Source organism: Ceratotherium simum, chromosome 34 (genome assembly GCF_057802395.1).
Source record: "Ceratotherium simum simum isolate JZ-2026a chromosome 34, ASM5780239v1, whole genome shotgun sequence".
Taxonomy (NCBI): domain Eukaryota; kingdom Metazoa; phylum Chordata; class Mammalia; order Perissodactyla; family Rhinocerotidae; genus Ceratotherium; species Ceratotherium simum.
This window is the reverse complement of record NC_141933.1, coordinates 13,468,318-13,480,531: the sequence shown is the minus strand read 5'-3', so window position 1 is coordinate 13,480,531 and position 12,214 is coordinate 13,468,318. Positions and strand designations below refer to the sequence as shown.

Sequence of the window (12,214 nt, the reverse complement as noted above, 5' to 3'; positions counted from 1 at the left end):
GTGTTATCTCATTTATTTTTATTTATTTATTTATTTATTTTTGTGAGGAGATCATCCCTGTGCTAACATCTGCCAATCCTCCTCTTTTTGCTGAGGAAGACTGGCCCTGGGCTAACATCCGTGCCCATCTTCCTCCACTTTATATGGGATGCCGCCACAGCATGGCTTGCCAAGCGGTGCGTCAGTGCGCGCCCGGGATCCGAACCTGCGAACCCCGGGCCGCCGCAGTGGAGGGCGCGCACTTAACTGCTTGCGCCACCTGGCCGGCCCCTATCTCATTTAATCCCCACAAAAACTCCAGAAAGTAGGAAATATGATAATCCTCATCTCACAGATGAGGGAACTGGGGCCCTGGCGGGGAGGAGAGTGGCTTGTTCAAGGTCATAAAACTGCTAAGAGATGAAGCTGAAACTTGAAACTTGAACGGTCTGATTGTAACGTATTTTCTTATGCTATACTATCTGGATTGCCCCATTAATGACAACTCATTGAAAAATACATTTTAAAAAGTATCATACAATAAGCAGGCATTGAGGATGTATTAGCTGCAAATTTAGCATGGTGATGAAAAAAAAAGTTTGGATCGGTTTCCTCCATCAGCACCGTTTCTTGAGCTCTCCTTGTGTGAAAAGCTCCCTATGGGGAGCCTTGGTTAGAGGACAGAGAAATAAGGCATAGATCTCAGTGAAGGCAGCTGAGCCAATCTCACAAAACAATGAGTCAAACATGCACATTAACCTGACACAGGCTGAAAATGCAGACTTGGGAGGGTAGAGGAGCCTCCTATAGGTGGTTCCTGCAGCTTTACTTGGTTCAGGAGACAGGGTTTGGTATCTAACAGATGCCTGAGTTCAAACCTCGGTTTTGCCTCTTTGTGCAGTATGGCCTCCAGTGTGTTCCTCTACCTCTTTGAGCTGTAGTGTTCTCCTGCATAAAAAGGGGGTAGTGATGGCGACTTCACAGAAGTACTGTGAAGGGCCTTGTTGCTGACACGGGTATATGTTAAATCAATTTTAGTTCTTAAATATATTACTGTGCAGGGTGATGTCAGTCTACTTAAAAACCCCAAACAAACACACAAATAGCCCTGGAGCTTTTAGATTCAGCATTTGTAGATTTCCTCTGAGGTCTCCCACCCCACCCATGAGTCTTTGGTTATCTGGCAAATGCACAAAAGGAAATTAATTGTATCTAGCTGCCACCATGAAATACCCAGAAAGTCACCTTTGAGGAAATCCAACACTTCCAAGAAAAAACAAAGACACAACGTTCAAAAAAACAGAGCTCTGTGATGGGCCAGTTGCCCACCCTGAAGTCCTAAAGGAGTCCTGTGATTATTTGGCGAACTGACAAATTACTAGATAACTAGATCAAAGTCCCTGAAATGCCTCTAAATGGAGAGGTTGATGAGGACAGAGGAAAGAGAGCAGCTACAATGGTTGGAGGATGAATGGAGGTGGGAGTGGAGGCGCACCCTCCCCGGACCTGTGATGGAGCACCCAGGGCCCAGTTCTCCTGTCCATAGGGCCGGATGAGCCATCCACCTTCTGGTCTCCGTCCAAATGCCTGGAGCGACTCTGAGCTTGAGGCCCAGCAGTCTCATCCTAGCAGCTTCCTATCTCATTTTTTTCTACCATTGACCAAACTTTGGGTCAGGATACTCTTCAGTTTATCAAATAATATTCCAGAATATATTTTCTAAGACATTCAATCCATCGAGCATGCAAAATCTAAGGCCTTGTGGCGTGTTAAAGTATGTTAAACTCATTTTGAGATGGTTAGTGCATTTTATTCTAGAAAGCTGGTTTTCTCAGTCCTGTTTTATATAGTGTGATTGCTTTGGCAAGATAGTCATGTGATGGAAATGGAAACATGGTGTGATGCAGTGACGTTTTATGAGTTGTAAGAGGAACCAGTGTTTGATGTGAGAGATAAAGGGGAAAGGAAGGGGAAGGTGGCAATTTCTCTGAGGTGGTTACACCTCTAGAGGCCACCAGCAGTCATAGGTGATAACATAGGTCCTTTTTATAGTTGGGTAGACTTGGGATTCTGCCAGAAGTGAAACAGTATGGAGAAGCCCAAAAATTTAAGTCTTAGATCCAATGGAAAAAGCATCCCAGTTGGAGTCTAGAGAGCTCTGAGTGCTGTCCCTACCACCAATTATGTGACCTATGACCTCTTTAACCTTTCGTTTCCTCATTTGAATAACAGTACTAATGCAATACAGTACTGTGGATTGTTTTGCCAGCAGTTAAAATGCTTCACAAATGTTTGGGTAGCTACTTGTATTTGTATTTATACTCTGATGATACTATTACATTGAAATTTTATTCTATATCTTTAAGCAAGTGATTCTACTCTCAAACTATGGTACATCAAAGCCAATATGTTTGTAGAAGGGAAAAATCCCCTGTTCCAGTGGCAAAAATACTGATTTGAGGGTGAGAGAACTCCAGTTTTATTTCTCCTACTTTCTATGCAATTTGGAGAGCTACGATCAAGTTTTTAAAAACAAGTGAATTATTTACTGGAAGAAAGGGATGCTGGAAGCTGCATATTGAGTTGTATTTTCATTGCCTCTCAGATGTTAAGATCCTACTGTATGGCATTTTACAAGACTTCTGTTTGTTAATCGTTGCAGTGTTGACATGCCCCTCATTCTGGAAGTGAGGCAGATACACACAGTGCGTGTTGAGGTCTTTTTGGCACGTGCTTCTCCCTGTACATGTGCTTCCACCATTGCATGAGCCATGGTGCTGGGGTGGCCGGTGCCCTTGAAGAGGGAGCTGAGGCTGCATTTACTGCTCACGCAGCCGTGTCTTGGGCTGGTGTTCTATCTGGGAAGGAGGTGCTGCTGGAAACATTTTATGATGCACACTTTGTACAATCAGGAACCTTAGAAATGCACAGAAACAGTCCATGACTCGAACTTCTGGTCCTGATCATCGGAGGGAATCGGCTAGTAAGAGGCCTTTCACCAGAACATATGTCCAGGAGGAGCCGGCTGTCTCCTGAGATGGTCATTGCTTAGTCTCTCTCTTTCTCTCTTCTTTCTCTCTCTGTTTCTGACTTTCTCTTCCTCTCATTCTTCTCTTTCTTTTTCTCATTGTCTCGGTTGGTTCCCTCCCTTTCACTTCTTTCTTTCCTTCTTTCCTTTCTCCCTCTCTCCCATCCTCATTCTTGCTCTTCCCTCTTTTTGGGGGGTGGGTGCTGAGGATCTGCCTGATAAGGTTTGTTGACTCTTTCCTCTGATTATTCTTCATGGGTTTTCCTGGCTCTTCTTGACTCTGGCCTGAATCCTCCCATCCAAGGTGAACAAATGTATTCCTCTGAGGGAGCAATGAGTATGGATTTTCAATGACTGCTCTGTTGAGATGAGTTTATCTGACTATGGAAAGGATACTCACGGGGCAGCAGAAGACTTTTTAGTCATCATCTTCTTCCACAAACCCAGAAGGTGGGCAGCTTTCCCCAGGAAGCTCTGCTAAGCTTTTATCTCAGTCGTGGGTATATTCTTCCTCTTTGATGACAAAGGATATTGTCTTTCTAATTATAGATTGAGGAAACTCGGCTCAACATTGACAAGATCTCTGAGCATGTGGAGGAGGCGAAGAAGCTCTACAGTATCATTCTATCTGCACCAATTCCTGAGCCAAGTGAGTGTTTACTCAGAGCTGAGTCACCCAACAGTGATCCCTGGCGTTGGGGCTGAGCCAGCCTTGTCTTCCTCCCTCTGTGAACAGCAGAGGAGTGTACGCCTTACATTACACCAATGTACACGTCCTACTATCCCCCATTCTCCTTTACCCTACGTGACTCACACTGCCCAGCCCCAGTCACCTCTTCTCTTGATGGTCCCCCTTAATCCATCTGGCCAAGCTTTCCTCTACTTCCTAGCTCATCCCTCTCATGACTAGCAACGACTCCTCCTGTGTCCCACATACCTCATCTCTGTCCCACCTCTGTACCTTTGCTTGTGCTATTTCCTCTACCTGAAATGCTTTCTCAGCACCCTTTATAAATCCTACCACATCAAGTCCATTTTTTTTCCATCAGGTGTTCCAAAGTGGTTCAAGTTCACGTCTATCGCTCCCATCCTTAAACTTCCGTTTGTTACCACCACCAAAGCCAACTTTTTTTTCCCGTAATTGTTTCATATTTTTAGAGTAGGGTCTAGGGCTATATTTTAGGTTCCTTAAGGACAAGGAATAAGTTTGGTATTGTCATTTCACTCTTTAAATTTTTCAGTGCCTTTGTATTACCTTAAGATTAAAGCCGGAACGTTTTAGCAGAGCATATGGGAATTGTCTTGGTCACATCCTGGCTTCCTCTCCACCCTTTTCTCCTGCCATCCTCATCCAAGTCACCTACACTGCAGCCAGACTCAACTTTGGCTGTTTCCCAGTGCTTCTTATCTCATGTCTTTTACTTACTGTTCCTTCTAAGACTCCACTCTTAGTCTCCTTTCTACCTTGTTGACTCTTAGTTCTTCTTCTAGACGCAGTCCTACTATCATCTGTCTTTAGAAGCCTTTGCAGATCCCTCTAGGCTGTGCTAGGGGGCTCTTCATAGGCACTCCATTTGCGCCTTGACCAGAACTCACACCTTATTCCACGCTCATATTAGGACTCTGTCCCCCACTAGACCCTGAACAGCTTGAAGGCAGGATCTATATCTTCTCTCTGATGTCTTAGTTTCTAGCTCAGTTCCAAACTTATAGTAGGTGCCTAAGGATGTTATCTGAATAATGCTCATAGCTAATATTATTTTGTTCCACACAACCTAGGATGTGTGCACACAGTAGGTATGTCATAAATATTTGCTTGATTCTAAGTTGATGAGCCTTGGTTGAAATCTTTTTTCCTCAGAAGTCCCGTAAAACCCTGTTCTGCCTTCTGAGCTGCAGCCCTCATGGTAAATCACACTATTTCCTCTAAAAGCAATGTTCTCAAAATTTTGTGTGGGAAGCCTTGTTAAAAAAAAGCAGATTGTAGGGCTCCAACCCTGGGTGTTTTTATTCTGTAGGTCTGAGATGGGGTGCCTGGAAAATGCCTTTTAAAAACAAGCTCTCTGTGATTCTGATGACGGGTGTATGGGGAGCAGACTGGGATAGATAATGCTCTGGGCGATGGGTGCCTGAGGAAGCTACCCCCCTCCTCTGTTGATTATTGGATCTCACAAAGCGACTAGTCTCTTCTAACTGATTCTACCTGCCTTTGTTTACCCAGAAACCAAGGATGACCTAGAGCAGCTCACGACTGAGATCAAGAAAAGGGCCAACAACGTCCGAAACAAACTGAAGAGTAAGAAGGGAACAGAGGGAACAGCCCCCCACCCTCTACCTCCCACCCACAGGGTCTAGCTCTTCTGGACCAAAACTCATCCTGATGGAAGGGACCCCACTTCTTCCACCTTTGCTTGTGGTTAGGGCACTGTCCTTGGAATGACCTATTATAGCCCCAGAAATTTTACTTGTTCTTAATCATTACTGTAGTTGAAAAAGTCTAGAATTGGGCCGGCCCCGTGGCTTAGCGGTTAAGTGCGCGTGCTCCGCTACTGGTGGCCCGGGTTCGGATCCCGGGCGCGCACCGACGCACCGCTTTTCTGGCCATGCTGAGGCCGCGTCCCACATATAGCAACTAGAAGGATGTGCAGCTATGACATACAACTCTCTACTGGGGCTTTGGGGAAAAAAAAAGGAGGAGGATTGGCAATAGACGTTAGCTCAGAGCTGGTCTTCCTCAGCAAAAAGAGGAGGATTAGCATGGATGTTAGCTCAGGGCTGATCTTCCTCACGAAAAAAAAAAAACAACTCTAGAATTGAAGTTAAGAATAAAGTACACTTTCAGCTACTGAGTCTTTATGTGACTTGGTCCTTTAACTTAGTCCCTCGACTTTTTCTCTTACTGGTCCCTTTTGCCCAGCACCAACGTACATATGAGTAGTAATGTTAGCAATCTATAGGTGCAAGATACATTTATTCAGTCTACAGACATTTCTTGGTATGTCACCCTCCCCTTACCCCCAACCCCATCCTCTCAGTTTAGAGCATTGTGCAGTGAAGCCACTGTCAGTGATTCAATTCCCCTGGGGGCCCAAAAGGTTTCTTAGTTCCATGGCTGTAGTCTGCATTCTTGCCCAGTTGTATTTGGTGAATGCATGCTACTGGTCAGAGTGAAAGCAGCATTGCTCAGCCCAATTTGTCATTTCTTCCCCCAAAGCAAATCGCAATACCTGTTTTCATGGGGGTGGAGGTGGTCATCACTAGTAGCTTCTACTAATAGTGATGCTATGTGCCTGCTGTTGTGTCAAATGCTATGTACATTGTCATTTAATCTTGACACCAGTATTGTGAGGAAGATACTGTTATTTATTCCATTTTACAGATGAGAGAACAGGAACATGAAGAAAGGTTAAATGGCTTTCCCAAAGTCACACAGCTAGTAAGTGGCAGGGCAAGGATTTGAGCCTAAGTCTCTTGGTGACAGAGACTCATGCTGTTAACCACTGTGCTAAGATATATTCAGAGAAGACCTGGTAATAGTAAGTGGTGTGGAATGCAAGTCCTGTGACTCACACGTGAGCTGACCTTTTGAGATTGAACCTGCCTATTGTTACATCTCCGTGGGCTGGGTGTGTGAGAGTGTGCGAGGAGGTTTGCATTGAACAGTGTGTTTCTTGGAAGAGAGCAGCAGACGTGTTGCTAGAATAACCTTTCTCTCCTCTCCAGGCATGGAGAGGCATATTGAAGAAGATGAGGTCCGGTCATCAGCAGACCTTCGGATTCGGAAATCCCAGGTAGGATCTTCCCTGGTCCAACAACCATCTAGTCCAAACTTTTATTTTATTTTAAATACAATTCTTATTTCGTACTCAATTTGAAGAACTGGTAAAGGGGAGCTGCCCAGGTTGAAGCAGGGGACAGGGCTGGAGTCCAGTCCTTTTGGCCCCTCTCTCATACTTTCCTTCTCCAAGGAGGCCCCTGAAGAACTTCCTAAGGCTCCCCAGAGCACAGCTTAAGATTTAGTATGCCTCCTTGTTTTATAGGTGAGGAAATTGAAGTCTTCTCTCTAAAGATTGTTGGCCATTAGTTGTCCAATTTGGAGTTAGGCTCTTCGGTAGTCATCAAAGATATGATCCTGGTCCTTAAAGAACTGGCATGACGTTTATTCAAGTGGCATAAAGAAACTATTACGTAAGATGCAACATGAGAGCCATGTAAGAAGACATAATCAAATGCATAGGGTGCTCTCAGCATTCGAAGATCTGGGGGAGAATTGGGGGTAGGCAGAGGAGGCTGGGCCTTGGATGGACAGGCTCAGGGGTAGAGGTTCCCCTAAGAGGCATGGGGGCAGGAGTGTGTGTGTGTGTGTGTGTGTGTTTATTGGTAGTAGCAGTGATGGGGTGGGGGTGGGAGTGAGCGGCAGACATGAAGAGAACAGCCTGTCTAGGGAAAAAAGTTTGTGCTGTGATTTGGTAGAAAATGTAGTATCATATTCCAGAGGTCTTTGACTGCTGCCTGGGGAATTTGGATCTGATCGAGTAGCCTGTATGCATTTACTTCAGGTTACAGTCTGTTAGGAAGATAATATGGTAGCCATGCAAAAGCTGGATCAGAGTGGGGAAGAGGCAAGAGGCAGGTGGGTCTCTGCTTGGGTTTTTGCAATGATTTTGGTCTGAATTTGCATGGTGGTGGGGGTTTGAAAAAACTATAAGGGGCCGGCCAGTGGCGCAAGCGGTTAAGTGCGCGCGCTCCGCTGCGGTGGCCCGGGGTTCGCCGGTTCGGATCCTGGGCCCGCACCACTTGTTAAAGCCGTGCTGTGGCGGCATCCCATATAAAGTAGAGGAAGATGGGCACGGATGTTAGCCCAGGGCCAGTCTTCCTCAGCAGAAAAGAGGAGGATTAGCATTGCATGTTAGCTCAGGGCTGGTCCTCCTCACAAAAAACAAAAAAAACAAAAAAAACAAAAAACTATGAAAAAACTATAAATATTGGTGATTTTGCAAAGGAAAAACCAGTAGGAGAGGTGGGCAAGGAATAAAACTTACTATGAAGATTTGAGCTTAGGTACCCAGGGCTGTTGAGTGAATGTTAGAAACAAGAAAAGTTGGGAAGATCAGTTTGAGTAAGAATTCAAGGATCTTTGGCAGGTACTGGACGTAGGAAGGGAGTCTGGCAGCTTGAGAAAGCAGGGATCTGAGATTCACAGAGATTATCTCCTTTGGCCTCACAATTACTATATGAGGTGAGCAGGACAGGTAAACAGGTGCTGAAAACGTGCTTTGGAAAGACCCGTCGACTCTCCCAATGGTGTAAAGTTAAGAAAGCAAAACACTGAGTCTTACACCTGGTCTTTTGGTTCCAAGTCCAGTGCTGTGGTGGACTAGGCTATGTGGGGGCGGGGGCAGGGTCCTTCAACAGTGATGAACCTTCTGCCTCCCTCACTTCCCGGGGGCTTATTGCGTCTGACTCTGTTCCCACAGCACTCCGTCCTCTCCCGGAAATTTGTGGAGGTGATGACCAAATACAACGAGGCTCAGGTGGACTTCCGTGAACGCAGCAAAGGGCGAATCCAGCGGCAGCTCGAAATCAGTACGTGTTAGAAGTTTGGCGTGTGCCCCTTCACCTTCTCCTGCCGTGTTGTTGTGAGACCCGAAGAGAAGGAACAGCACCTCTGCTTGTGGCTTCTGTTTCATATTTTGTGCCCAAGCCCAGGACGGGCATTACAGCCCCTGCTGTAGGGTGAAGGGTGGCGCAGTGTTTCTCAGGCTCAAGGAATTTTGTTCCTGTGGGAGCTAGCATTTCCTCATACATAGAGGGGAGACGTTTGCTAAACAGTTGCTCTCCTGGGGACTCATGACATCTTTTTGCTGCCTTTTTGACAGCAAAGAACATTTATGAAATAAAAGGTGCAGTGCTAATTGCCGTGAGGAATCAAGAAATTAATAAAGCCATGACCTTTAGGAATTTAGTCATGTGGAATGCAGGGCCCTGCAGGGTGGAATGAGCTTTAAGTGGAGGAACTGCGTGAACAAAGATGTAGCCAGAAAAAAGCAAGTGTGTTCAGGAGTGGCAGGTTGCCCAGGGTCTGGGGAAAGGGTGCATTTGGGAGTAGCAGTGTGAGGTTAAGAAGGATCGAGGGAGGGCTCCCCCAGGAACTGGCTCCTTGTCCTGAGGGCCTTGGACTCCATGGCTTAGTGAATGGGGCCAATAAACATTCTGAGCTGGGAAGGAATGTGATCAGATATGTGCTCCCGGGAGGTACCTGCTGATAATGTTAAGGATGGATTAGGGGAGAAATCAGAAGAAAGTTGAGTCCAGAGGCTATTGGGGGACTGTTGTAAAGTCCATGGTCTTTTTAGCAAAGTTACCGTATTCCTAATTTTCAGGGGACTTTTGAAATGGTGTCCTTTGATCTTATATTTGATGCTCTCTTTCTTTTCTTATAAAGCTGGCAAGAAGACAACAGACGAGGAGCTGGAGGAGATGTTGGAGAGTGGAAACCCTGCCATCTTCACTTCTGGGGTGAGTGACTTTGGAGCTGGGATGCACGCCCCTCTCACTGGGAAGGGAGGCCACTGTGGAGCTCCGCATGGTTATCGGTTAGTGAGTGAAGGGTAGGCTGCAGTTGCAGGAGGCAGGGGGGCGAGGAGCTTGGCAGGTGTGTGTGTGTGAGGGCTGCGGCAGGGATGGTGGCTGATGGTCTGTCTTCCTGTGGCCTGTTGTAGATCATTGACTCGCAGATTTCTAAGCAAGCCCTCAGTGAGATTGAGGGACGGCACAAGGACATTGTGAGGCTGGAGAGCAGCATCAAGGAGCTTCATGACATGTTTATGGACATTGCCATGCTAGTGGAGAATCAGGTAACTGGCAGTGGGTACCAACGTGGGGAGGGAGGAGAGGGAAGCTCAGGTTCTCCTGAGAATGGCCGGAAGGGAGTACTGGAGAGCCAGGTGAGGTGGGGCGGGAGAATCACCACGAATTTACATAATGGAGTAATGGAATTCTAGGATCCCAGGGAAAGGAATGCTCTCTTGAATGCGACCACTTTGGGCAACCTCAGCCTTGTCATTCTTGTCTTGTCTTGCCTGCTACTTGGGCCTGGAAGTCATTTCTAGTTAATATGGGGTTTGGTGTGCTCTGTCAAGTACCTAGTTCCCTCTAGATCCCTCAAGATCTTTTTTTTTAATTAGAGATAATGATGATGCCTTAAAAATCTCCTGATAGGAACTATTTCACTGGTGACACTGAAAACATGTGACCTTTTCCCCCAGTACAAAGTTAGGTTTAACAGAGACCATTTTTTTCCATTTTTGTGTTTTCTTCTGTATGTGTTTTTCCAAAAATGTTGGCACTTGTTGCTAATGAATAAGAGGTGACAACAAAATATATGAAGGAATAGAAAAATAACATGCACAGAAAAACTTGAGACACTCATGGCGCTTAGTCTGACAGGTTGTTTTGTCCCTAGCGCACGTGCTCAGGGATGTAAGTCTCTGTCCCCTGCATATGGTATTGGTTTCACATAGTCAGATGGCTCCTAGTTCTTATGATATAAACATGCCGCAGTGTCGTGGTGCTGTGCCACTGTTGCCATGAGCTGCTCTGCCACCTGGAAAGGATTGAAAACTGCTTCCTTTGTGGAGGACTGCAAAACCCAGCTGAAGCCTGAGCACGGCTTGACTGGATTTTGACATCAGTTCCCTGCTCAGGGCTCAGGTGCCTTTCCTCCACCCCCTCGTGGCCTTTGAGACCATTTCTCAAGTCCCTCCATCCCCACTCTCCGTTCTTTTCCCCACACTGCCTTGCCGAGGAACTGGTTTGAGATTCAAGTGGTGGTGAGTGCCTTTCTCTGTTTATAGACTGCTGTAAAGCCATGGGTTGGGTTGAGGAAGGCCTAGGTGGGTGAGGGGAATTCTCATCCTAAGATGCCTGGAAATTAGTTGGAGTCACCAAACTTCCTGTCAGGAAGTAAAAGCTGGGAAGTGGTTGGGAATCTTATTAAGAGACAGTGGTAATAGATAAATAATAGATAAATAAAAGATAAATAATAAATAAAAGATAGCTTAGGTAAACCCAATGTCTGTCACTTAAGAGGCCTGGAAATATCTCTTAGAAAAAGCAAATGTTCCCAACCTCAGATATTTATTGAGCACCTACTGTGTGTCAAGCACTTCTATAAGTAGTGGACAAACTCAGTTCAGGCAGAATGAACTGGGTTCAGGTCTGAATGACCAGGTAGAGGCCAGCATCCTGGTAATGCCTTAAGAACATGCGATATTCTTATTTTGGTTTCTCTCCTCACATACTTAATTAAACAAAAAGAGGTGGTGGTGGGATGCCTCAGAATATACGTATGTAGTTACCAGGCTTCTAGACAATGTGCTCCAGGTGCCCAGTGCAGTGCCTGTCACAGGGAAGTAATTCAATGACTGTTTCTTGAATGAGTGACCGCCACCAAGGACTGGGACCCATAGGTAGTCATGTGGAAATGTGAAAGCGTGCCCAAGGGAAGGCTGCCCGTCAAGGTTTCTGGATGCTCCTCTTGGCACTGAAGATTAGGAGAGAGAGAAGCCTTCCCCACATTAGCTAGGGCTGCCCTGGGGTAGGTTTACTGGGTGTGACTAGTGTCTGTTCTTTGCAGGGTGAGATGTTAGATAACATAGAGTTGAATGTCATGCACACGGTGGACCATGTGGAGAAGGCACGGGAGGAAACTAAAAGAGCTGTGAAATATCAGGGTCAGGCCCGGAAGGTGAGACTCTCCTGCTGCCCTCGGAGAAGACAGTCCATTTTGCTTGCTGTCTCTCGCTCTTTCTCCCTTCCCTCTCCCTGTCTCTGTTTCTGCTGCCACCACCTCTTGCGTCGGGGGAAAGGGAGCCATGATTGACCGTATTGAGAACAACATGGACCAGTCAGTGGGCTTCGTGGAGCGGGCCGTGGCAGATACCAAAAAGGCCGTCAAGTATCAGAGTGAAGCTCGGAGGGTGAGCGCCTTAGTCTCAGCCGGCCTTACTTGCTTCCCTTCTCTCTGGTCATTCCCACCTGTGTCCTTGAGCCCATGCCTTTCCTCTCTATCCTGGCCTCATCCAAACACCTATGTTAGCCTTTCCTGGAGACTAGCTGCCCTTCCTTCCCAGGTGTGCCTTGCATGGATCTGGCTCACACGCTCTCTGCCCGAGAACCCATACTTGAAGGCAGTTCTGTAGGATG

General features: G+C 46.4%; 1 protein-coding gene across 3 annotated transcripts in view; it reads left to right on the top strand.

Annotated features, from left to right (window-relative positions):
* STX3 (syntaxin 3) overlaps positions 1-12,214 on the top strand; it is a 46,689-nt gene that overhangs the window by 22,467 nt on the left and 12,008 nt on the right. For all 3 annotated transcript variants that reach the window (XM_087422867.1, XM_004437424.3, XM_014792862.2), the window contains exons 3-9: positions 3,557-3,656; positions 5,229-5,303; positions 6,731-6,798; positions 8,485-8,593; positions 9,453-9,526; positions 9,730-9,864; positions 11,646-11,756. In XM_087422867.1, the coding sequence (XP_087278993.1) occupies positions 3,557-3,656; positions 5,229-5,303; positions 6,731-6,798; positions 8,485-8,593; positions 9,453-9,526; positions 9,730-9,864; positions 11,646-11,756 (672 nt within the window). The remainder of the gene's footprint in view (positions 1-3,556; positions 3,657-5,228; positions 5,304-6,730; positions 6,799-8,484; positions 8,594-9,452; positions 9,527-9,729; positions 9,865-11,645; positions 11,757-12,214) is intronic.